Source organism: Pezoporus occidentalis, unplaced genomic scaffold (genome assembly GCF_034315485.1).
Source record: "Pezoporus occidentalis ecotype Australia unplaced genomic scaffold, CSIRO_AGI_Poc_V1 ctg92, whole genome shotgun sequence".
In the NCBI taxonomy this organism is placed as follows: domain Eukaryota; kingdom Metazoa; phylum Chordata; class Aves; order Psittaciformes; family Psittacidae; genus Pezoporus; species Pezoporus occidentalis.
In genome coordinates this window covers 171,439-198,010 of record NW_026916284.1, presented here as the reverse complement: position 1 = coordinate 198,010, position 26,572 = coordinate 171,439, and the positions used below count along the sequence as shown (strand labels likewise).

The window sequence follows — 26,572 nt, the reverse complement described above, 5'->3', positions numbered from 1 at the left end:
GTCACCAGGCAGACATCCCTGCCCAGCCTGGCAGGTCCCCGAGCTGGGATGGATGGAGCACACACTTGCTTGCATGCTGCTCCTCAGGATCCGGGCATCATCTCCAACACACTTGCTGAAAGACTGATGCATTTCAAGGAGGAATAAAGACACCCTTAGGAACAGCTCTTCCTCCTCAGCAAGAGGAATTTAGCAATTCCTAAAGGAATTGCTAAAATATGCTTTTCCCTGGGTTTTTGTAAGGGCTTTGCTGGCAAAAGGACAAGACGCAACTCCGGGGAAAGAGGCTGTAGAGTGAGGCATTCATCCTACAAGCAAGGGTGGAGAAGGCAAGGGCTGCTTGATGCAGAGCTGTCAGCAGCTGTTAGCTGGAAAGACTATGGCAGCGATCCTCAAGGTAAGGGCTCTCTAAAGAAAAAAGGACAAGAGGAAATAATACCCTTATTTCTATATTACCTCAATTTAGACCCCTTGTTATCAATTGCTTTGAGAGATGGCCATGGATGTCAGCAGGCAAGTAGTACTCCTTCATACCAGCTGCAGATCAGCTCTAGAACAGGAAAACCTCCCCTGTCCCAAAAGCCTCGGTAATTGATTCCTCTTTTTCTATTGTCAACAGAAAAACTGAGTTAAGTTATAAAATAGGACATCTCCAAGACCTTGATTCTTTTCTCAAATGTGGTTCAAATTGGGTAATGTGTTAAGAGATTACTGGGCTAGAAAAGGCAGGAGAGATGGACAGAATGCAATCACAAGCGCCTCGTTTCTCTCAAAAGCTCTATTAATGGAAAAGAATCCCTTTTGCACATAGATAAGCCCAAAGCAAAAGGGAGCAGCAAGGAAGACAGAAGAAAAATGCCTTCCAGGGTCAACGAGTTCTTGTTGCTCTGGCAGCTTGTCCCAGGTCTTGTCTGGGTTTCCCTGCATCAACGTGCACAGAGCCCTCTGCAATGAGGACAACTTCCCTGTCACATGTACATAGCAACAGCTGATCTGTAATTAATCACAATGCCAGCTCAGCCCTGAACTGCTTCCACTCCTTCCATGCTAATCCCTTCGTTTTATTTCTGTGGTACTGCAAGACTCATGACTTCACACTTCTCCATGTGCCTGCAAAGGGGAGAGATCTGGAAATAACTGCGCAGCCATGTGAGACAGGAAATCATTTCACACCTCGGGTCCCAAAGCCCACTTTGATGTGGTGCTGCTCATGTGAATGGGCACAAATCAATTGGCTGTGGTGCAGACACCACAGGTGGGTGATAGGTATTTTCTCCTCCTGTTTCAGGCAACGTCAGGTCCCACAGTCCTCAATTCCCAGAGCCCCTGTACTGGGAAACACATCCCTTGTCCTCACTGACTTTGATGGATGCGTGCTGGCATCAGGGGAAGATTCATCCCTTGTCACACAAGCCCATCCTGTGCCAAGCTTGACAGGAACACTAATGTCATGCTGGGAACGCTAACACCCAGGAGCTTTAAGCAGCTTCAGCAGATCCAGGCTCCATTCTCAGCTTTAACAGCCTCTAGCCCAGGATGGCCTGGCCCAAAGCGTGGCACAACCCCAGTCTGACTAGATTTAGTTCAGGGCTCCACACTAGCACCCTCTGCGATGCTGCTTTCTTCCTCTGAGCTCCTCCAGCCAATGCTTGTTAAGCCTCATCACAAGCTGTAAACCTCAACCCGGAGCTCCCATCACCGCCTCCAGCTCGCCACCCAAGCGTTGTTAGATCTCCTGCACGACTCAAGCAAATCATTTGATCTCGATACCTCATTTCATCTAAGGGAATGTTTCTCCTCTGCTTCTTCACCTCTGGAATAGGCTATCCCCATCTCTACGTACAGCATCGAGGGTCCCCGACCATTCGGATAGGGTCTGGCCGTGATGGTGATTCAAACACTTCCCCTGCTCCCAAGCCTCAATGAGCCAAGATGCAACAGCCAATCTCCCCCCAGGAGCTGCACCAGCAGACAATTCATTCCCAAGTGACTTTTACATGAGATAAAGCTTCCAAAGGTTAATGCCAGCACACGTGCAGCTGCAGCACGCGGAGCTGACCGAACAGCTTATCGCCTTCCCCTCAGCTTATTACACCTCGGCAGCTTTGTGGCTGGGGAAAAAGGAGCACCGAGAAACCATTTCACTCTGAGCTCTCTCGCAGGGCCTGGCATGGCTTTGAAAGCAGAAAGCTCAGATAGACACAGGCACTGCTTCGCCTGGGTCTCTTTATCTCCCCGCGAGGTCCGTGCAGGCAGCAGCAGTGCGGGAGATCACAGACAGCTTTGGCAGCGCGGTCACCCCTCCATTCAGTTCAGCTTTTCACATCAGAACACGGCGCCTTTGGAAGGCTCCCAATTACCAGCACAAAGGTTAGGAAGCCACCAATACTCTGAGCAAGCACAAGCTGGAGAGCCACGCAGAGGCTGGAGGGGAGCCAGCATCCCCACTGCACAGAGCAGACAAGGAGCCCAACTTCACCCCTCAACCATTTCTGATCTCCCCAAAGCACCATCACCCAGTTTTGGGGAGGTGCACAGACAAGGGAATACTCTTTGTCATGGGGGGAGATAACGGGGGGCAAAGCTGGGGTAGAGCAGTTTGGCCCAGGCTGCCGAGCAGAGGGGGCAGAAGCAGGACTGGGTCCCTCCATCACCGCATCACATCCAGAGTGACTCCTATGCTGCAGAGCTGTGCTCTTAGGTGGAAAAGACCATAGCTAACACATACACACTGAAACCAGCCCTGTTGCCTGTTCCTTCCAGTATGTAAAACAAAGATGTCAGCTCCTGGTGACAATGAAATGAGTTCAGGGAAGCCCTGTACCTGTCAGGAAACAAAAGCCCTGACCCTCCAGGCTGCCTCCAGGGCCCTGCAGATTGCTCAGGTTCCATTGTCGCAGGGTTTATTTCTCCTTGGGAAAAGAGAATCATCCTCAGCCACCAGCAGCGGCGAACACAGACGTGGTGGAAACAGCCTGTGAAATTAATGGAAATGGATTCTTTCCTCTGCGAGAAGCCTTCAGCAAAAGAGCTGGAAACTCAAGAGTCTCCTGCCCTCTTCAGCAGGAGTGCCACAGCCTCCAGTGTGCCGGAGAGGAGGGAAGAGGCTGCACTGACACCGCATCAGCTCCATGTCCTGAGCTCCAGCTCTGCAGGTCCCTGCAGGACAGAGCGCACACCCCAAAGGTGAGAAACGCAGCAGCAGGGCAGGCCAGGAACCCTCCCTGGTACAGAAGCCATCTGGGTCTGGTGCAGCGGCAGGGATGGCTGGGAAAGCAAAGGTTTAAATGAGATGGGCAGCAAAGGTTCAACCCCATTTAGAGCTCAGTGGGGGTGAATTCCAGTTGCCAGCTCAAGTGAAGCCCAGGGTGCTGCCTTTCCTCTTCTTCTAGCTCAAACCCAGTTCAGACTTCTTTATTCTTCTTCTAGTGCAGATCAATCTATGGAAATCAACTCCAAGACAGCATTGCATTGTTTGTGTGTGCTTTAGTGATGCAATACAAGGCATCCTGGAGCCTCAGGCAAACTCCCTACAGAGAAAACACCAACGTGCTATAAAGCAGCTTCTTCGTTTCATGATGTGGACACCCCGAGGGCTGAAGGAAAGCAGGGAAGAGGCCAGGCAGTGGCTGCAAGGGGGGCTCCTGCACTGGGCCAGCAGAAGGGCCGCAGTGCTGGTGTGCACATTGGCTTCCCTGCATCAGGAGCACTCAGAGGGAGAGCTTCTAATTAAAACCCCCCAGGAAACTGCTTGGGCAAGAAAAACTACAATCACAAGTGCAGAATTCCTGACTGAACCTACTACAATAGGAGGAGAGCAAACAGTAGCTGAAAGGAACCACTCTGATTGTCACCAAGCAAAGTGCCACGTTTGCTTGTCATCAAATGCAAACAAGCCCTATTAAAAAAACATATATATATGGGGTTTATATATAAAAATAACAAGTGTGTGTGTATATATATAGAAAACATGTTATTTATATATATATATATATATATATATATATACACACATACACACACACATTTCCTCACTTATCTTCCCCCCTCCAGAAAACCCAACCCCTCAGGAAAGCTCACTGCCAGCTCCATTCTCACCCTGCCCCTCGCAGCCATGGCCCCAGAATCACTGCTGTCCTCCTGCCTTCCCTTCCCGAACTTCCTGGCTGTGGGATGAAAGGCACAGGAAGGGGCAGGTTCCCCGTCCCGAGGAATGCACTGGGCCACCATCCCATCACCACAAAACAGCCACTTCTGCCTATGGGACCCGGCTGGGGTGCCATGAACTGTCCCCATCAGGGTGGCCACATCCAGCTACCACCAAAGCGCTCCTCATCCTCCAGAGTGGCAAAGATGGGGAAAAGGAACAAGACTGCTGCCGGCAGCGCTTCGAGGAGGGTGTCCCTTCCCTTCCCTTCCCATCACAGCACAGCACATGCCCGGGGCTGCCCCTCGCAGTGACGGGGCCGGTGACACCGTTTGAGGGGGGATTCACCGGCCCCGTGCGTGCTTGCACCGTTGCCATGGCAGCGGCCGCCGGTACAGCGTGTGAAACGCTCCGTTCGCCCATTGATTGAGCCGCCGTCAAATTCAATCACAAGCGAAAATGGATTTTTTAATGTGACTATTAGCTGCTTTTGAAAGGCAAATTGAGTTCAGTTATACCGAGGCAGCCATCAAGAAACAATTTGCCATCAGGCAGACGGTCCGGCAAGGAGCCAGCCCGGGAGCTCCCCACACCAGGAGCGGAGGGGTGATGGGTAAGGAGGCTTCCCCCCCCCCCAGTAATGCAGTGGATAAGGAAGATGAGGCTCAAGGGTGGGATTTGAGGAGCGGCCATGGTCGCTGCCACACGTCTCTGCGATGCTGGAAAGCCATCGCCTGCCCTGGGGTTCAAAGGCAGTGATGTGAATGATGGGGGTCATCAGAAGAACACGAGCTGGGTTTCAGGATGAGCAGGATGCACCCCAAACATCAGGGTGTACGAGAGAAGGCAGGATGAGAACACGAGACCCAAGCTGTCACAACAGACTCCTGTCTACACTGAGGGGACCAAAGCCAAGCCAAGCCAGCATCACCCACCTCCATAGCCACATCCAACACGATTCAACAAAGCTCATTTTCTTCTGGCAGCTGGAAAATAAGATTTTTCCCAACCTGATTAGGGAAGCAGATTCTCATTACTGTGGTAAGTAAGGATCAATACTGCAGCCAAGTCTGAAATCAGCCCTGTCTGGTGAGGTCCTCAGCACACCGGTCTCCCCACTTGGGGGCTGAGCGCCTTCTCTATGGGGCACAGACAGCGTTGCCCCAGGATGGCTCCAGAAACACCAAGAGGGAGCAATGGAGGGAGATGGGACAGGACAGAGCATCCTCCTGTTAAAACCTGAAATTCAGACAAAACTACCCTGGATATGGCTGGATTTGCCTGTGTACAGATATCTATAAGTAAAAACTCTGTGTGGAAAACATAGTAAAAAATATACACTTCTTTTTTTCCTACAGAGCTCAAGGAGTCCTTTAATTATAGATATAATAGTCCTTTAAATATATATAATAGAGTCCTTTAATTATAAACTCAGTTTTCCAGAAGCCCCAAGGACATAGAAAAGCAGACCTCAAATAAATACATATTCAGCATCATTTTGGGGTGCTGCCCTTTCCGATTGTCCTCTCAATCCCACGAGCAAGCTTACTGACAGGCATTATTACCCACTTGCAAAAGCACCCCAGGAATTTCTATAGCAGCACAATCCAAGGAGGATCTGCTTTCCAAGAGCCTCTGCTTCCTGCAAAGCTCGCCGCCTCAGCTAATGAGAGCTTAACCACATGTTTGTGGTGGATGAAATAGTATCATTTTGCAATTATCATTCAAACATTATTTATTTAACCTGCAGCCACATTATATTGACTGCAGAATTGCTGTCGTTTTTACTTGTGATGGCTCTTTTATTGAGCTGAGCTGGAGGAACTGTGCTTTGTGTTCCCAGCATAGGAGACGTTCTTCCCCTGCATGCTCACCCTCTCCCCAGCCAAACCCAAGTCTCTGCTCTAAAGCTGGTGGTAGAAGACGGGCATTTACAGGCCTTTTCCTTTCCCCTACCTTCTTTTATTGGTCATATTTGGGGAACTGATCCATTCTTGCCATCAATAGAAAGCACCATGGACCAAAAAGCCCCAGATGCTGATGGAAAGAAAGTGGGCTTGGTGACACCTTTGCAACTTCCCCAGCTGCTCTCAGAGTTCCTAGGTAAGAGCTGTAGAGGGGCCCTGTGCCCCCCCTGAAAGTCAAACTGTAGAGCTAATAGACTGCACTGTGCAGAAAACCCTCCTCAAGCGATGCTGCAGGGAAGCAGCAATGTGGATCACAGCCACCGTGCTTGGCTTCGGTACCAAGGGGTGCATTGCTCAAGACCTGAATGCTAGCAGGGTTAAAGAAATCTGCCTCCCTCCCTCTCCTGGCCCTGGTTCTTCTCTCACACACGCTCCTCCCCTGAAGCCCAATGAGATGTATTCACACTACAGGAAAGCCAGCATTCTCCTTCACCTTTTCCTTTTCTCCTCTCTTAATTTTCCCCCAATGTAAAGGATGAAGTCATCTCTCCTCCAGTGATGAAACATCCGCCCAGAGAAGCTTGCAGTGCAATGCAACATATTTTGATCACTGCTACATCTAATTACAGAGAAGAGAATAATCACAAAGCAGGGTTTGGAGGGTTTTTTTCCCCCCAAAACACAAGGCATCTGAAAAATAATAGAAAAGCAACAGCACTGACAATCAGACCGGAGGCAGCTTCCCCATCAGCCTCGAAAACAGCACCAGAATACAGAGCCTGCTTGGAAAGAGAGGGATTTCCAAGAGCGAGATCAGGCAAAGAGGAATTGCTCATGGGAATTAAATCAGAATCTCAGTATCCTCAAAGGCAAGGATCACTGGAGCCAGGACACAGCAATAGACCTACACGTTCATCCTTTTGGGTTCACCAGTGTTTATCCAAGGTCAAGTTCTTGCAGATCACTCAAGCCTACTCCAACACACAGAAGGAGGGAGTGTGGTAGGGGAAGAGAAACATCCGTGAGAGCAGCATTCAGCCTTAATACCTGACTTGTGTTCACAAGTTTCCAGACCGACCGAATTCTCGGTCTTCAGGAGCCACCATGCAGGAGGAGGAAAAGGCTTGCTCTCAAAACAGAGCAGCAGTGCCTTACCCCAGGCAGGAGCAGCGATGCTGCTGCAAAAGCCAGCCCAGGTTGTTGCAGGGAACATCTGAAGGCGTTCAGACACAGCTTAAAGCAGGCAGTGGCAGCGGCAGAGCCCTCACGTTGGTCTCAATCCCGAAGAAAGCATGCTGACAACAGGAGAGGTCTCAAAGGCACAGCAGGCACCACCACCCACACCCCGTCAATGCTCAGGAGGGGCTGATTGCTTCCCTTGTTCATCTCTGAACACTTCACTGTGAGACACCCGTGGGGTGCAGCCTCCATCCGCTCCTGGATGCTGCTCACCGCAGGAAATGGAGACTTCACACGTTCAAAAGAAAACCCTCATCACAATCGTTGCTATTTCCCTGTCTTGCTCTTCAAGCTCAAAGGGAGTCCATGGCTAACCAGCAGCAAACACCACCTCTAACAAGACCTTGCATGGCAAGGAACCAAACGCAGGCTCCTGGGGAGCCTGCTCAACTGCTTCGCTGGAGATATGATGACAGGTTGTTTAGAGCAGCTTCCAGAAAGGCAGTGCAAAGCAAACTGAAGGCTACCTTCCTTCCACCCCTCTCCCTACTGAATTTCAAAGGGAAACTGGATTTCTTTCTAAACGTTTCAAGTTTCCAGAAGAGGAAAAACAAAACCCTGCCTGTGATGAATGGAGTTTGGCAGCTGCTCGGGACAGGTATGGCACTTAAAGCCATGGGAAACTGGCCCAAAGGCTTCAGATACTGCAGGGAAACAAACGGTGGATGGGAAAGATGCCCACAGACAGGCAGGGGAGTTCCGAGTCCTCATTTTCCTTCACAGATACTTGTCACTGGCCCCCATCCATTTTGCCAGCAAGCTCTCTTCTACAACAACTGCTCAAAGGGTTGTATCCACGGCTTCTCATCCTGCTCGAGTGCGAAACACACAAGTGAGCAGCAGGAACCTGTCTCAAGCAAACAACATGCACTGATTTAATCCAAGTCCATCTACACATGGAGAACAGGCTGAAACAGCTGGAGCATACAGACCTCATCACCACCATGAGGGGAAAAAAAGGGATACGCTTAGAAACCATGCCTGGCATAGATGTTCTAGGCTGTTCCTGAAAGCATCCCTCCATGTCACAGGTGTCCACCAAGCCGCGTCTGCCAGAGAGAAAAATACAACCCTGGGGCTCTCCAAAATGGGATTAGTCCTTGGAATTCTCCCCTCTGGGCACCTGCATGTGTGCAGGGAGGGACTGTTTAGCTGTCTTTGCAGAGCACCCCATCCTCCCATTCCTCAAGTGGTCCAGATCTAGCGCTGACAAGGTCAAACGCAAGAAGAAAGCTCACCCAGGGCTAATGGGAGGCAGAGAGATGGAAGATTAGTCACCATCCAGATGTCTGCGCTTGCAGGGAAAGGGAGAAGAGCTGGAAAAAAGACCAGCTGACGAGGGGTGGACACGAGAGGCACAAGATGGTGTGGGACTTGGACACTGGTATTCAGTCCCTCGCTCTGCCTCCAATCCACACAGCATCTGCTTTCCTCTCTGCATGACCCCAATTCACCTCTCGGTCTCTGTCTCCTTTCATGGCTCTGGAAGCTGAGGCTTGCAAGAGCAAGTTTGGCCAAGCACAGCCAAAATCCCCAAGTCCTAAGTAAGCATCACCAAAGGGACAGCTGCTCCTAACCCTCATCGGGACAGCCCTTAGGGAAAGGTTTCTTCCCAGCTATTTCTGCTGTCTTGCAGGACACAGGAGCGTTCCCGAGCTGATCTGCCAGTCTATTTGGAGCATCAATATTTGCCCAAGCAAATAGGTCGGAAAGCTCTGCAAATAGCAGGAGAGCTGGCTAATTGGAAGAAGTCAGACAACCACAGAGAAAAACACAGGCAGGCAGCAAAGAGTATGGCTGAAGGGGTCTGCACACCCCAAGGGCACATTGGCCCTCCATAAACTGTTCTTCTCCGTCCCAGTGTCTCCATCAACACCACTTTCTGCATATGCAAATAGGACCAAACTCCCGCAATTACATGGCAATCAGAGGCAAATTACATTCTTGCTGTTTACTTTCAGTGTCCTTAATTAATCCGGTTATTAGACGATTAATGAAGCTTGTTTGGTGGAAAAACTCACAGCGTTTACAGCAAGAGCTCACACAGGCACCCAGCTGGCATCTGCCTCTGCAAAACCAGCTCCCTGCACTGCGGGCAGCAAGTTCAACCCCAAGGCCAATAGAGGCAGGGTGACATTGCAACCTGCCCCATGGCACGATGGGGCTCAGCGCTTGGGGTCCCCAGCCACCTCTTCGCCAGTGCCCCACAGCAAGATGAGGAAGCTCAGTCCTGCTGCTCCAGGTACCCAGTGGAGACCACAGCATCTGGGTAGCTCTCTCAAGCAAGGCAGGAGCAAGCTGGAGACACGGACCCAGTTCGCTGCTCCTCTCCAAAGGAAACCATCCTGCACCTCCCACCAGTGGGAAAGCTGCTGGAAAAGCATCCCAGCCCCACCAGCCAGCTCCCCAGGCACCCTCCCAAGGGTCACCCCGGCCTGTGTTTGGTTAAGCTGCTGATAATTAGGTGGCATGTTCATCTAATGATCAAACCGCTGCACCGCAAGCATGAAAGACAAGAGGAGAACTAATTAAGAAGCTCATCTGCATACTCCAGCGTTTCCGGTGCACGTATAGGGTTCCCATAGCAACCAGTACAAAAGCTGATGGTGGTGTGTGGGTTTTATTGGGGTTTAAGTGCTGCTCCTTCCTTTTGTTATCCCCAGCAGGTAACAAAGGCTCCGCAGGAAGGTGGTGCGACACCGGCTGGGGACGGGGCTCTGCACAGCAAGGGGGGACACGAACAGGCTGCAGGGGCTGATCCCAGCACAACTCAACACCAGCAGAGGTGGGATGGAGGCACAGCCTAAGGACACACTTGCCCATGAATCCCTGCCCCGATACTGCTCAAACAGACCCTCACAAGTCACTTTGGCCCCAGCTCCAGACTTCTGTCTTGCAGATGTTGCATCAAATCCCACAGCATCCAGGTACCCTGTGCTAGAGGTGACTGCTGGCAGCATCCAGGACACGTTGAGCACCGTGAGAGCCCCTCACAGCTCCATCCCAGTATGGGCAAGAAGGAAGCTGGGCACACGGCACCAGAGATGTTGGCTCAAACTGCAGCACATTCCAGCTCAGAGCCAGTCCTTCACCACGCTCTGTTCATCAAATCACTTTTCCTAAGCACCAAGATTTTATTCTGCTTTTTTTTCCCCCCGTTGCTTTGTATTTCTGGCAAGAAACCTTTGCATTTAGATAAGAAATAAAGCCTGGGATCAGAGCTGAACTCTGCAGCAGAGAAGATCAACGTTTTAATGAATTAAATATGTTCTAAACTAAATGTAACCTCTTAGCACTCATATTTTTGAGCAAGACTAACTTCATGAAAAAGCCAACAATCCAACTCATTTCAGCTCACTCTGGCTGTGAACTGGCCACAGGCCAATCAATTATCTTGAATTTATGTGTTATTCAGCTCCCCTCCAACAGCCAATTTCCAGGCTGGGAATTGGAGGTGAGCAGTTCCTCCTGCAACAGCAGCGCTCCCATTTCAGACCAGTTTGTGTGGAAGCAGCTCCACTGGGCTGCCTGGAAGCAATGCTTGGCCCAGGGCCACAATCCACATTACACAGGCAGGATGCTGTAGCTGGCATGGTCAGTGTCAGACAGCACCAGGGGGATTTGGAGGGACGCGGGTTGTTTGACACCCAGCAGCAGCATTTACAGATGCAAACATGGCCCAAGCTGCAAGGAGCATCCCTAGCTGCAGCACAGTCCTGCTTTTAATGACGCCTTTTAAGATGTTTAAGTCCTGCTTTTTAAGATGCTTTTAATCCCTCCCCATTCATTCGCTCTTGTGCGGGGAGGACACAGCCCCAGCCCTGCATCACAAGGCCTGTTTTGTCACAGGGACCCCTTGAACTGAACCTCAAAGGGCCAGAGGGCTGGGAGCTGGGATGGGACCTCAGCTCTTCTGCTTCAGGCTGAGCCCATCCTGAGCAGCTCCCACATGGAGCCTGCAGGCTTCCACTCCCCTTCTCCTGGTGCTGGAAGGAGAACGATGCCGAGACCACAACCAAGGCAGCAGAAGCAGCACTGGTACTTCAGGAAGCTTGAGCACCCCACAGATACACTGCAGCCAAACATGATCAGCACTTATCTGGAGGTTTAGACTGGATATTAGGAATAATATCATCACAGAGAGGGTGCTCAGGCACTGGAACAGGCAGCCCAGGGCAGTGGTGGAATCACCATCCCTGCAAGTGTTCACAAACCATGTAGATGAGGCCCTCAATACCATGGGTTAGCGGTGGCCTTGGCAGTGCTGGGGTAAGGGTTGGACTTGATGATGATCTTAAAAATCAACCTGGTTGATTCTATGGTACCCAAAGTTCTCACACCTCCACTCGAAACACTGCGCTTGGCTGTTACCCACACTAATACAGGAGCCCTTCCTCGGTCACCAATCTACCCAGCAACCTGGGAAGATCTCCTAAGCCTTCAAGCTGGAAGAAATCCCCCTTGCCCATCCAAAGCCTTCTCCTCCCCAACATTGTTTTCATCTCCCCCTCCCCCCCCCCCCTTTTTTTTTATTCTCAATAAAAACATAATTACAGGCTTTTAAAAAAAGCAAATTATAGTGACATACTTTAATTATCTCCAAGCAATGGAGAGCTAAATTACACAGTCAGGGAATTGGAGGTTACCTAAAAATAAAAGCCAGAAGCTTCATTAAATGCTAATTGCAGCTTCCGCCACTGAAGTGAGATTTCAACACAACCTGCCATTGACTCGCTCGGCCACAGAGAGAACATTGGTGCTGGGGAGAGACCCTCACCATGGGATGTGCCCCCAGCCCCAGCCACAGGGATGGCTTCACCAAGGGGAAAACGGGCACTTGGTGCTTCCAGCAACGCTCTGTTGCTGGTCCTTCCCTAGCTGCAGGGCTGGGGATGCTTCCACCTCTCCTTGGGGTACCCACTGACCCCCTGAGACCACCCAGAGCCATCACTCAGCAGCACTGATGTGCCCATCGCAGCTCTCCATCCTTCATGCTGGCTTCCCACAGCCCAGGATAATGAAGTTCAAGGTCTCCATTTGCATCTTGAAAGCTCCCAGTGGCCCAACAAGGATCTGATGTTCCAGGCCAAGAGTTTGGGCTGGCAACGGGTCTTGGTGGGAGAAATGCTTCATAGCACAATGAGCTCAACTCACTCACAGCAGAGCTGGTCCCCTGCTGGGTAATGAACCGCAACATCTGTCACAGGCTTTGCTGCCTTCTGCTATAAATGCAAGTCACACCTTGCTCCGAGCAGCACTCGGCTCTCCAGGGGTTGTAACAGGACTCAGGCTCTCCGTGTGCAAGAGGAGCTGGATAAAGACCCATCTCAGATCAAGGAGCAAGCCACTTTCTACTCCAGCCCTGCTCCTTCCATCCCCTTCCTCCAGGTTTGCTTTCTACGCAGCTTTGCTGTGGCTTCAGCAGGTCTCTACAGGAGACTTTCCCCCAGGTCAGTGCCATGGAGGAGCAAGAGACAAGGTGGAGACAGAGCAAGAAACTCGGAGTTGTTTTGTTTTTCCATTTCCTATCAAGTTGGCCTAATTATGCCACTAAAGTGTGTAATTTGCCTCACAGAAGAGAGCTAATAACAGGTTCCATGCTGATGCTGCTGCTCCTTGCAGGGATGGAGAGAAGAGCCACAGACAGCTCTCCAATCCAGCCCCATGGGAAGGGCAGCGAGACCCCAGAAATTCCCACTTGTCCCTGGAGAGGGGAGTTCAGGAACAAAAAGGGGATTAGGAACAGCAGCCAAGGCCAACAGGAAGCTCAAGGAGGGGAAGATGCGAGGAGGTGATGGAGGGAGATGGCACCAGCCCAGGTTTCTCCCCACCACTTCTCAGACTCGCATGTTCCCTCGGGGAACTCGGACAATGATTGCTGTTTAAATTCAACAGCTCTTCACAGGAATAAGGGGAAAATCAGACAAGTGCTTTTAGGCTCTGAGGCACACGAGGAGGAGAAACAGCAGCACAGATTTCAGGTGCCCTGTTGAAAAGAGTAATATATATAAACACACGCAAACACTAGGAGCTAGGAATCTGGTATCTAAGAATCAGCATCCACTCTGCTCTTCTGCTCAGCCACAAGCAGAACTGCCCTCAAAAACATTAAGCAAAGCAAAAAAAACCCACAGATCTTGGAAATCAGCATGCTCCTAAAACTACCCCAGCAGCAGCATCACCTCCGTAGCTATCAGCACCAGAGCCTGCCCAGATCCACGTCGCTCTACATCCATCTCAATTGCTTAGACTGCTCCCTTTTAATTAGCTTTCATAATCCAATAAGTGTCTGGAATTAAACAGCAGTGTATCATGAAACGCTGGACAAAATTAACCAGCCATGGTCAGAGGTCACTGCATCCGCTGCTAGAGCACGCCTGGTGCTGGGAGGGACTCGGGCCCATTCAGCAGCACACAGGAACATTGCCACTAACTGCAGGGTTTGGCCGATGGGAAATGGAGCCAATGATAATCCTGTTTCAAGAGCAGCGAGGTTGGGTTTGTGCAAATATTTTGCATATGTGTTTAAGAGCCTCTTTACATCATTTAGGCTAAAGTCTGTAAGGAATACGACTGAATCACTGGAAAGCGCTCTTATAACCAAAATAAGCACCCACATGAGGACTCTGTTGATTTAACACTCCACCAGATCCATCAAGAAATCAGGGTAGCTATTGTGTTTAAATAGGGTCTCACACAAGAGGGGAGCATGAATCTACCTGAAACCACATTTGAATTGTAGCCAAGTGACTTCTTCCCAAGCAGCAAGCAAGCAAGCATCAAAAGCATCCTTTGGGATGTGCCAGCCCAGCCATGGAAGCCCAGACCCCACCATCCAACGTGATGGCTTTTGGAGCTGCTGTGCATTGCTGGCTGCCAACAGTGGCCACACAACCCTCATTTCCACACACCTTTCTGGCAGGACACACTCCAGGCTGGCTCCATTGATAGGGAAGCAGTTTGAAGGTAGAAATGAAAACAAGAGAGACACAGAGCAGCATCTCGAAGTGCTTGCATGTGAAAACAATGCAGTACGTTCACTACCGAAGCAGAGCAGTTCAATCAGCACAGCTCTACACACCCTGCCTGGATACAAAGCCTCAGCCTAGGTCTGTTCCCCACACCCTGTCCAGCTCTGGTGCGTGCACCATGCCCTGCAGAATCCCCTGGACCATTAGAGGACCGACAAGCCTGGAAGATGTGCTCAGAGGCAGCACTGTCAGTCCCCACCCACAGGAGGACTCAGAACATCCCTCCTTAAAGGCATTGCAAGGGAACGGAGAGGGATGCTGTAATCAAGGTAGAATCAGCCTTTCCAGTCATTACCAGGCAGAATTTGGGGTGGAATGCTGCTTGTAAAAACAGTAGAGCAGTATCGCAGAGCCAGAAACAGCACCAGAGACATCAACTCAGGTTTTCTGGGAGCCCTTTGAACCAGGCAGCATCTCACATCGGATCCAACAGAGATGGATGCAGCGAGAAGGGAGCAGTTCTTTCTCCTGAGCAGCTCTTTTGACAACTGTGATCTTATCAAAGTTTCAAGTTTTTCATTACACTCCCTTTCTATTTCTTTAACTCCTGCCTTCAAACCACACTCTGTCCTCTCCAAGCCAGCTGGGAATAGTCACAACTCTTCACAGCACTGATCAGGGGCTGAAGCTCCCCAGGGGCACTGAGGCCTCCCATCCCTGGGGCACAGAGCCTGGGTGACCCACCAGAGCTGCAGCTAATAGACAAATAGGTCTGGAAACATGCAAAATATCAGGGTAAATTCACTGAGGCTCAGAGGAGGGAATAGATGGGTACAGACAAATGGAAGGGACACATGGAAAGAGGTGGGAGGTATCCCAGCACTTTAGTTGCCTCTGCAAAGCCAGGATTACTGCTGGAAACCTAAAGCAAGAACCTACCCAGGAGCTGGAGGCAGCACAGCTCTCCAGGGCAGGCAGCAGCATCTTCCCCTTCCTCCTTTCCCCACCTCCCATGTGCTCTCCAGGAGACAGAGAAGCTCAGACCACCCTCTCCTCACCCAGCAGCACATCAGCACATCCACCCCCTTTCCAAGGGCACAGGGACAGAGGCACAGGCATCAAACACAACAAACTCCCCAAAACCAGGCAAACCCAAGACTCTTGGAACAGCCACATACCTTGCACAGCAGGCAGCACTATCCCAAGGAGCCAGGAGAAAGAACCACTCCCCACAGGAAGGGCAGAGCTGCTTTTGTTAGCTGGGAACTCCATAATTAACCCAGGGTGGTCCTGATGAGGAGGGTGGAGCTGGCCCTGCCCCTCAAGGGGAAATTCCCTTCCTCTGTGCTCCATCCCCAGCCCATTCATTGGGAAACAGCAAGTAAGAAGGGATTGTCCCTTTCTACCCTGCATCCTGGCCGAGCCCCTGAGCACTGGTGCAGCACAAGCTACAGTGTGCACCTCAATGCACTGTGCCAAGGGGATGCTGAGCTCTCCTCTCCCTGTCCCATCCCTGCTCCCAAGGTCCCCATTAGCCTGGAGAAGGACACCAAGCCCCACGCTGTCCTGGAGCCCTCAGCCACCCAAAACCTTCCCCATCAACCAAACCCAAGTCCCTTCCCGGAGCCTGGAACGAACAGTGACCAAGAGACAGCAAACGCCGAGTGCAAAACCATGGTCTTTTATTAGAAATCTCCTCGTATAAAAATGATCATGCTCTACACAGTCCTCGAAGAGTTCATAAACATCCAGGCACTGAACTTCTTTATTTTTTTGTGGGTTTTTGTTTTTTGACTGGTCAGTACATGAAGCAGACATATTTCAATCCATATGGTCATCACATACATCAATTAACCACCTATAGAAATCAGCACTTTGAACACAGTCTAGGTTTTATCTTATTTTATTTCGTTGTCTGTTTTTAAATTGAATTTTATGCATTTTTATTTCTTTTTTTTTTTTTTTTCCTTTTTGCAACATATAGGATTGGGTAGGAGACAGGAGAGAGAGTGAAGAGGGACGGAGGAAGACGGGAACCAAAGAAAAGGGAGGATTCAAACCAAAAGAAAGAGCAAACGGAAGGTTCTGCACAACCACAAACAATCTCACAAATTCCAGAAAGGGGAAAATGTTGGGTATTGGTTGTTCTTTTTTTTTGCCAAGATACAGGAAAAAAAAAACAAAACCCAAAGACTTGCCAAAGTCCATCACCCCTTCCCTGCACCACCTTCCCCCTGTCCGACTGTTGCTCCTGGGGACGCACGCACCATCACAACGCTCGCTGGGGTCATTGCTGTTCTTTCTTTGTACTTGTTTTGCTGCTGCTGCTCATCTTCCCCAGGAGCTCTGCCCAGCAGCCCCACCAGGAGCGTGTTGTCATCCCCCCCCCCCTCGCTGCCATCTCCCTGTCCCTTCCAGCATCCCCTGATGAGGATGCGACTCGGCTCCCTCGGGGCATCCGCAGCCTCCCTCCATGCCAGGCAGTTGTGATCACTGGAGCTAAATCGCGTGGTTGCTGTAGCTGACGTAGGTCTGTTTGGTAGCCAGTGCTGGAAATAGAGACAAAGCTCACATGTATCATTAATGAAGTCCATCATCCCTTCCTGGTGCCCAACCCATCACCCTCACCTGAGCGTCGTGCCAGGGGATGCTGGTGAGGAGGTGACATTGGGTTTGCTCACGGATGGGTCAGTGCTGGCACTTGGGATCATTCCCTGCAAGGGCAATGAGTTTGGCAGAGGGGCTGAGCCCCATGGCAGACCGTGGGGGCTCCCTGAACACAGTTCATCATGAAGAGAGCCCCCAGGACATGACATGAGCCATGGGGAATGTGCTCTCAAGCTCCCATTCACTTCCCTCAGCAACCTCTTACACACAAACTCATTCCACGTTCCCAAAAGCTGAGCTCGACCCAGCCCTGCAGAGCAAGGTTTGGGGTCCAAGCCGGGTGCCTGCACCCCTGCACGCTGGTCCATGGACCAGAGCAGCAGCACCCGCAGCGTGGCTGCATCCCTCAGCCCAGGATGCTTGTACCCATGCTGGAGGAGCAGGGCACGTACACAAACCTGCTGCCACCTTCCAGCTTCCCCAGCCCTCAGGATGGGGCTGAACACAGGAGGGCAAGCAGTGGCTACAGAACCACCACATGCCCCAGGCTGACAGCAGGGAGCTGCAGCAAGGCCTGGAGCCAGGAAAGCAATAAATAGATTTCACCAGCTAGCAATAAATCCTCCTGCGCCCAGCCTCTGGGCTCACTTGCTTTTAGAGGCAGCCACAGCTCTGCAAGGTGGAAGCTATTGCTTGCAGAGCTCTGGCTTGTCCCAGAGCCTTGGCTGCGCTGCAGAGGTCCCACCATGAGGTCCCCAGGTACCACAGGGCTCAGCACACACACAGGCACCCTCCAGCCAAGGACATGGACAAGCACCAGCGCACACAGCAAAGCCCAAAACACCACAAGTGGCACAAACACATCCTCTGCAGAGACCATCCCCATGGCACTGTGCCGAGGGGGCACCCAGCAGCTCTCCCTGTCTCAGTGCCTCGCTGACAAATGAACCTTGCTGCAGGTTCTGGTGTTCCCAGATAACAATTAGATAGGCCCTAAGAAATCGGAGCTGACAGCGAGCGGTTAGCCGCAGTGTTTCCACAACCTGCCCTCATCAAAGCCCTGAGAATTACTTACTCTGCTTATTGAATGATATATGACCTGTCAGTGACAGTGAAGAACAGCCCCTTGGTCTTGCTGACACCACCCCCCAGTGCCTCCTGCCCTCTGCACTGATGCCATGCCCAGCTGGATGCCCTGTTCACATCGAGCTCCCATATTCCCAGAGCTGGGATGCAGCAGACGGGAGGCTCAGGTCCCACTGCTCTTGGCAAATGCAAGCCCCAGGGGAGACCCGTGTGGGAAAGGATGCCCAGAGCAGCTGAGAGCACATGGGACTGTCTGGGTTCAGGTCCCAGGTGAGGTGCTCGCTGCATCCGTGCCTCCGAGCCCTTTGTGCCAGCAGAGCCCTGGGCAGGAGCCGTGTGTGGCTGGAGGGAAACAAGGTCACACAGACACAGTATCACAGCCTGTGACACCGATGCCATGGGGAGCCTCCAGGACAGGGCTGCTCCTGGCAAGCCCTTACTGTGGGGAGCCCCTTGGTACTCCCAGCCTTGCCTGGAGCATCTCTTGCATAGACACAATGGGGGTAACAGGGGGACCAGTACCCACTGCCACGTTGGGATAGGACCACAGTCCGCGCAGACCTGTGATAGCAGCTCTCAAAAGCATGGGTGCTGGTGGGTCTGACCATGTAGCAGCCCTTCACAAGGCAGACAGGTAGATGAAAGAGTCGATTATGCAGAGAGACTCCTACAGAGAGAAGTCGCATACAGCCAGCGAGAGCCATTACACAGAGCGATGGAGATGCCAAGGGATATTAAATAGCTCAGAATGGAAAGACAGCAAACGTGGGATTACAAAGACAATCACGGCTTTCCATGAAATGCTGTTTGGACTCCATCCCGCTTCATGCTGGAACCCAGAAACTCTGCTGGTACATGAGGAACATTTGTATTTCCACAGGGTTTACTTCAGATTTAGCCTGGATGGGATTTCCCTTCCCAGAGGACCCCAGCAGCATTGGCTCCACTCATTCCTTCCTCCTGCAAGGCTCTGGCTTTGGAAACCCAAACACAAAACAGGCACGCACGCAGCTTCCCAAGGGCTCCCGAGCCTCTTCCCAGGGAGGCTGGTGTCAGCCTGACAAGGCCAACAGCCAGGAATCCCTCCTCATGCCCCAGCTGGAGCACAGATAACCAGAGCACACCTCCCTCCTCAGGGCGGCTTTGGCCACGGCGGGGACCAGTGACCCCCAGGCATGAGATGCATCCCTTCTCACGCTGCCCTTGGTCCTGGGGGATGGCAAAGCCATGGGGCAGGAGGGAGCTGAGATATCCCATTGCTTGTGCCCATGGAGGAGAGCATGGCTGTGACCCACCAGCGAGCCAGGGCTTTGGGCTTCCCCGCACTACATTGGTCCCCAGCAGGACCACGTTACCTTGTGTTTCCAGGTTTTCACAGAGCTCTGATTTGGCTTCTCCATTGGGGCGGAAGCCTCCCTTCTGAGAGAACTTGTTGGACATGGTGGCTGCCGTCACCACCGCCTTGAGGCTCCGCTTGCGCTTGGGGACGTTCTGCTCCGGGTGGAAGAGGATGATGTACACCTTGGGCATGTAGAGCATGCCCAGGGACACCGAGGCACTCAGACTCACCGAGATGGTGAGCGTCGTGGTCTGGATGTACATCTGCAAGACACAAGGGCACGAGCTGAGACCCAGCACGGCTCTGTAGGATCCAGGAGGGTCTGGATAGATCCTCCTATCCAGAGAGGGAAAGGAGGAAACAGGGGAGCATGGAAAAGTTTGGGTTAAATACGTGAAGGGGTGGGGAGCCAGGCTTGGAAATGGTGTCAATATTGGATCCTAAACATCAGACTCGTCGTGTTGCATGGGCCTTTGCTCACTTCCACTGTTTCCTCCCCCTGCAGACACAGGGATGCTGTGCCAGTGCCTGGACCTGCGTTTCAGGGCCTCCCTGTGCCAAGCCCTCCCCACACTCATGTGTGCTGCAGCAGCAACCTGCCAGCCCCCCAGCACCAGCAGGGGCAGAACCCCTGCACATCATCACCCTCCCTCTGTCTTACCCACACTCACAGCCCACCGATGCTACGGTGATGGACACAGAGAGAACGCCCACTCCCAGTCCAGCCTGGGGCACCCCTGGCTTCCCCAGCTCCTTCAACAGGTAATTCCCATTCCCCATGTGGCTCCCTGGGCCGTTGTCATGTAAGTCACATATTACACACTGACGTTGCCTTTCCGCAGTCAAAACTAATTTCACGCTCACTGTCCAGGACTAACAGTGACAGATGTTTTGCAAAATGAAAGCCCATTAATCTGGCTGCAGAATAATCCATTTTTCTATGGAAAGCATTTGGCAGGCTCCTTACAAGCCGGGGGCATCCGAATCAGGGGCAATGGGAGGCGAAGAGACGCCCTCCCTATGCTCATCCCCACCTCTCGCACCCATGAAACACGGGAGTCTGGGCGAGCAGCCCCTCCGTGGGCATCCCTGCTGTAGGCACACAGCCCCAGCATCCTCTCCTCTACCACGCAGCTCGTGCTGGGTCTCTTGGGACAGGGAGAGGGCTCTGGGTCTTCAGGTGCCTTTGCATGCACCTTGGTGTCTTCTCCATCTGCGCTCTGGAGCAGGGGTTGCCAACAAGGAGGCTCAAGGCAGTTTCTGAGCTTTATCCCATGGCTCAAAGCGCGGTGTCTGGGGTTTCCTCTGCAGTCGTTTCACACATGGGACTTAGTCCTGCGCAAGGTGGCAGGACCTGGAGGAGCCAGCGGGATCTGGGGGGCTGCAGCATCCCGGGGGTGTCATCCCACACAGGATCATGGATCCCAGGAACAGTGCAAAGAAAACAAACCACACGGACCCAACACATTCCAAATCAACCCAAAAGGAAAAAGAAGGCAAAAAAAAAAAGCTTGTTTTGAGTTAATGGAAAGTTTTGTTTGTCCCCAGAAGAAAACCTCTTGCTGTCACATGCGCTGGTTGGTTCGTTCCACCTTCTCTCTATGTGTACAGAGTCAACCTAGGCACCTTATGGAAATAAAAATGCCATCTCATCAGGGAAAGTCAAAACACATCCCTGGGCCAGAATAGCTGCGCTTCCTTTACGCTTCTCTCTTCTTTTTAACCCGTGTTGTAACTCTCCAGACTTCACTGCGGGTGACCTGGATACCGGGAATGAGGGTAGCACCGGGACACCACCTCCAGGCACCCCAAGCCCTGTCCCAGAGATGGGCACAAATCTGCTCAGCACCCATGGGGCACAGCTGAGACTCAGCAGCCCTTCATCCCCACCACTGCCATGCTCCTGCTCCTCCTCCTCCTGCTCCCAGCAGATGCCTTTCGGAGGAGACTCATTTCTCAATCCATCATTTCCCATGTCTCCTGCCTCTGCAGTGACTCCCACCCATGCCCTGGGACTCGGAGGCGTTTCAGCCACGAGGGAAAGAGCAGCTGAGACTGAGCTCAGACATCTCCGGGTCGGCCTCCATCGCTGATAGGGATTCCCTGTCAAGTGGCACCAGCTCCAGACACCCCATACTCCCCACATCTCTGAGCCCTGCAGCACTTTTGGGGTCTCAGATGGCCATGGTGGCTCCCTGCACCCCACTGATGCATTCACCAGGGACAGCCCCATTTTCTGCAGCCTGCTGTAACCTCAGCTTTGCATCAGGCCCCTTTCCAGCTCAGAGAGAAGTATTTTCAGCCTGGAAACCAAGCACAGCCATGAAGTTAACCGGTAACATCAAAAAATGACGTTGCTCACAACTCTGGTTCCTGCTCTCTTAATCAGTTTCCAACCCAGGGCCCCACTTTACCGCTCTGCTATTGACACCTGAGCTTCCCCAGAGCCCTTTGAGGTGTGTGCTGCAGCTACCAAAGAAGTTCCAGCTCCCGGCGCAGCAGCATCTGCTGCTTCATGGAGAGGATCAAAGACCACAGCCGGTCTCTGACCCGAGATGACAATGCTGTGTCGAGGGTCCGCAGCCACCCTAAATGACCCCAGACAATCCCCAAGCCCAGCACTGTGCTCAACCTTTGCCCCAGGGCTGGATGAGCCCATCCTGCCCCATGGGAGCATCTCAGACTCCAGCCCCAGCCTTGCACAGCTTGTGTTTGTCCCAGAGCAAACCTCTGCCATTATTGGCAACCTCCCCCCTTCTAAACCCAGGGAAGGAAAACCCACTCAGGCCTCATGCAGCACTGCTGAACAAACCTCTGGACAGTCAGTCCTTCTCCTTTCTCTCTCCCTCTTTTCCCTGGCTGAAAGCAAATGTGATAAACAGAGCAGCAGACAATGACACCGCTGTTCAGCTGCTGCCTTATCAGCACAGGAAATTGTCTCTTTCTTTAGATCCTCTGTTATTGCTATTTCTGTAATCCGCTGGGATCGGCAGGGATAAGAGGTTCTTTTGAGAAAAGGCTTGGGGGACTTGTTATAATAATATGCCACCTCCATGCAAAGTTGTAGGCACAAGGTAAAGCAAAATGCAATTAAACCAAAGGGGGTTATTCATCTCCTCCGGACCATCAGCAGCTCAGACAGGGTCAGGACAGAGCTGCCGGCAGCACTGGAGGTGTGAGTCTGCCCCATGGCATCCTCAGGACTCCAGTGAATCTCCAGCCGTGCTCTATGGGGAGAACAGTGGGCGATGTCCCTGCAGGAATGGGGCGAAGATGAGGGGATCCCTCTCTGCGATGACATGGGGATGGCCCCCTGAGCATCCCAGCAGCACCAGGAGCACCACAGTGTGATGCCAACACCAGATCTTCTGTGCAGGCTGCTTAATGACACCTTTTTGGCCTTTTCCTCCCCAAAACTTCAAACCAGCAGCTAAAGCATCGGGGCAGCACCGAGCACCCGGTTCCTCTGGCTGCCCCTTTGAGCGCATCCATCATCCTTCAGCCGCAGCCCGGCGATGCTCAGAGCACACAGCCCATGGCAGCACGGCCCAGCACCAAGCTGAACCGCCACAAACCCCTCCTTGGGAGTGCTCAGTGGATGCCGTGGCAGCCGCAGGCTTTGAGAGAGCGAGCAGCGTCCAAGGGGAGTTGGGAACATCACTTTTTCCGCCTCTAATCAGCTTGTTAGCAGCCTAATAACAGAGGAGCCCTGCATATTACAAGCCCCCGAAGTGAGGCACAGCCTATTGTCGAACTGCTGCTTGACAGCCAGCTTTCGGCAGCCCTAAATTATCCCATGACAAGCTGCAGTGAAGAGGTGAGCAACCTTGCGCATAATCTACAATCATTATCATTTCCATCTTTATTACCCACAGTATGCCGAGCACATTAAAGAGGCTTTAAGGGAGCTTTTGTTTTGCAATAATTTCTTAAAAAACCTGCTTTCTTGTTAGTATCTCCCCTGCCATCTCATCAAAATGGAAATGCTGCAAAAGGTTCCATTTATTTCCTTTAATCCTTTACATTTCCAGCCAGGGCGAGCTGGTTTGGTAGAGGCTTTTTGGTTGAGCCAAGGTTAGAGGTGCCTGTGCAGATCTCAAGCGCCAGGGTTCGGTGCTCTGAGCAGAGACAGCCCTCCAGGACACAGCTGAAACATCTCCCAGCAAACAACTTCTGGCCCTTTCTGCAGTAGGTGTATTCGAAAGCCATGGTGTCAGCAGCTCAGCATCACAGCAGGCACATCCAGGGGAAATGGGCCCACTTGTGATGGCTCCAGAAGGAATCCGGGCAGTGGGTCACCCTGGGGATTCCCAGGGAATAGCAACACCGAGGTTTATTTCTCACAGGCAGCTCTGGCTGGCAGGCGTGAGCTGTTTGCATTTAACACAAATGGGATTCTTGTTTTGGCTGGCAGGCAAAGGGGATTTGGGTCTTGTTCATGAGGTTTTTCTTCTTTGTTCTCAATCCCTCTCACTTGAGCACGGAGCTTCATCCAGGCTGGCCTCAGTCCCGCGGGTACCAGCACCGGGACCACCCTTCAGGAGCAGCAGATGGGGAGGAGGATGGACAGACAGACGCGTTGTATCCGGCCTGGCCTTGTCTACCCTGACTGGTTAGGTCACAACTGGAGTGGCAGGGATGTTCCCCCTCAAGCCCCTCAGCCCCTTGCCCTCCCCTGCTCTCAGCTCTCATGGATTTTGGAGGGCAGCACCATCTCCCCGTTCTTCATCACTGACTCAGCACTGGGAAAAGGTGCTGGCTGGGCAGCCCTTCATCCCTTTTCCATGCAGAAATGGTGCTCATGACAATGGGGACCTAGATCTGTTCTGGGCACTCATCCTCCCCCAGCCCACAGCAGCCTCTGCTGCCCACTGCTACCCTGTCTGGAGAGGGGCAGAGCAGCCAACGGGGCACTGAAAACCAGACGTAGAGGGAAGAAATGAAACAGGAAAGTCTCTGTTCCCTATTACAGCAACTCTTCCCACTGCAATTCCCAAGCTGGCAGGCCCCATCCTTGCTCAGGACACGCCAGCCTCTTTCAGCCCCCTTTGTGGCAGCCCCCAGCCAGACCTGTCCCTCCTCACTTACCTTTTCCGCTGACTGTGACGTCCCAAAAAATATAGGGATGAAGGCTAACCACACAATGCAAGTAGTGTACATGGTGAACCCGATGGGTTTGGCTTCGTTAAAGGTCTCTGGGACCCCGCGGGTCTTAATAGCATACACAGTGCAGGTGACCATGAGAAGCATGCTGTACCCAAGCAAACAGATGAGGGAGAGGTCCGAAATGTCACATTTGAGGATGCCCCGGGCAAAGTGGGGGTTTGTAGTCCGCTGGTCCTCGTAGTCAATGACAGAGTGGGACGGGTCCACGATGAACCAGATGCAGACGCCCACAAGCTGCAGCGAGATGAGGCTGAAGGTGATGACCAGCTGGGATGCGGGGCTGATGAACCGGGGCGCGCTCACCGACTTCTTGCCCTGCTCGAAGATGCGGTAGATGCGGTTGGTCTTGGTGAGCAGGGCGGCGTAGCTGATGCTCATGCCGAGCCCGAGGAAGATGCGCCGCAAGGAGCACGTGCTCAAGTCGGGCTCAGCAATCATGAGGAAGGTGGTGGCGTAGCAGAGGAAGATGCCCGTCAGCAGGACGTAGCTCAGCTCCCGCCCCGACGCCTTGACGATGGGCGTATCGTTGTAGCGCACGAAGGTGACCACCACAAAGAGAGTGGCGATGATGCCCACAATGGCGATGAAGACGGGAACCACGGCCCAGGGCGAGCTCCACTCCAGCTTGATGATGGGGATGGGGGTGCAGCTGGTGTGGTTCTCGTTGGGCCGCTCGTTGAAGTGGCACCGCTTGCAGTGGAACTCATCCAGCTGGTACTGGTAGCCGTCGCAGCGCTCGCAGTGCCAGCAGCAGGGAATGCCCTTCACCAACTTCTTCCTCTCGCCCGGCTTGCAGGGCAGGCTGCAGATGGAGCTGGGGAGCTGATTCCCACCCCCAGGCCATAGCATGCTCTCCACCTGTGGGGCAAGATGGCACCAGCCCCATTGACATCGAGCTGGGCATGTCCAGCATCCCTAGGGCACCTCTGCTCAGAACAGTGGTGCCTGCATCTGACCCCTCTCCCCAGCAGTACATCCCATGTATGGGGTACTACCCAGCATGGGGACAGGACAAGCTCTCCATCCACCTTTTGGGAAGAGTCAACACCAGAAACCCAAAAATAAAGTCCCTCCTTCCCTAGGAAAACCCTTCTGTTCTGTTCTGGCCTCTCCTCCCCTTATCAGAGCTGCAAAGTCGGATGCCCAAAGCCCATGGGATATGGCCACACACACTGATGGTGGGTCTCTGAGGCTGAAGTACAAGAGACACCCTCCCCTCTGAACCCCCAAAGTTTGGCTGCCAAACTTTGCACCCATGGGCTCCCTGGCTCCCAGCTGGGTTTGCTACAGGCTATATGTCCTCAATGGATGCAGAAGAAACCTGCAGGACCTTCCCCTTGGCACCAGGCACCAGCCAGACCCCAGCCTTACTTTGAGGTGGAGGTGGTCGGTCCATTGCCCGATGACTCTGTACTCGGGAGTGGAGTTCCTGATCTGGTACTGGTAGATGTCATAGCGCCCTGGTGCATCTCCATTCTCATTGAACGTCACGGGAGTCCCGGCAATGCCTGCAGGAGAGGGAGGCTCAGCATCCCCAGCATCCCCCAGCACCGGCTGCCCTGGGTGTTGGTGTTGAAGGGGGCTCTGGTTTGATGCTTCCCTCTTGGTGTGGGGTTTCTCACTGCTGGGGGTGCTGCAAGCTGCCAGGGTGATGCTGGTGCAAGGACCTTATAGCATTGACACACTGACTGCCCCAGGAGCTGGAGCTCAGGGAGCAGCGCCAGGCACCGAGCAGTTACACCAGCCAGGTTAGTGCTTCTTATAAGAAAGGGGGAAAAGCAGCTGTAAAGTTAAATCAAGTAAACTGTGCAAAAAAACACGATGAAAGGAAGAGAAAAATCAAGCAAGAAGGAAAAATAAATAAAAGAGTCACTACAGAGGAGATTGCAGTGTGGAGATAAATAGAAGTAATAAGGAGAACAAGACAGAAAATGTTTAAGGAGATAGAGCAGAGAAAAAGATGTACTTCCAGAGGAGATCTGAGCACAGACAAGGACACAGCAGCATGATACGTGATGCAGCAGGACCTCTGCCAGGCAGTGGGGCAGCCGTGGGGACACAGGCAGAAGGATAGCAGGGTGAGGGCAGGACTGACGCCGGCTTCCTTTCC

General features: G+C 52.5%; 2 protein-coding genes across 4 annotated transcripts in view; both read right to left on the bottom strand.

Moving 5' to 3' along the window:
• The window catches only part of LEMD2 (LEM domain nuclear envelope protein 2), a 186,098-nt gene that overhangs the window by 98,879 nt on the left and 60,647 nt on the right, over window positions 1-26,572 (bottom strand). The gene's annotated exons all lie outside the window — the stretch shown is intronic.
• GRM4 (glutamate metabotropic receptor 4) overlaps window positions 15,925-26,572 on the bottom strand; it is a 45,925-nt gene continuing 35,277 nt past the window's right edge. For both annotated transcript variants that reach the window (XM_062605503.1, XM_062605502.1), the window contains exons 8-11: window positions 25,834-25,970; window positions 24,385-25,320; window positions 19,313-19,559; window positions 15,925-16,813 (exon numbers count right to left, since the gene is read on the bottom strand). In XM_062605503.1, coding sequence (XP_062461487.1) covers window positions 16,764-16,813; window positions 19,313-19,559; window positions 24,385-25,320; window positions 25,834-25,970 — 1,370 coding nt within the window. In that variant the 3' untranslated portion in view covers window positions 15,925-16,763. The remainder of the gene's footprint in view (window positions 16,814-19,312; window positions 19,560-24,384; window positions 25,321-25,833; window positions 25,971-26,572) is intronic.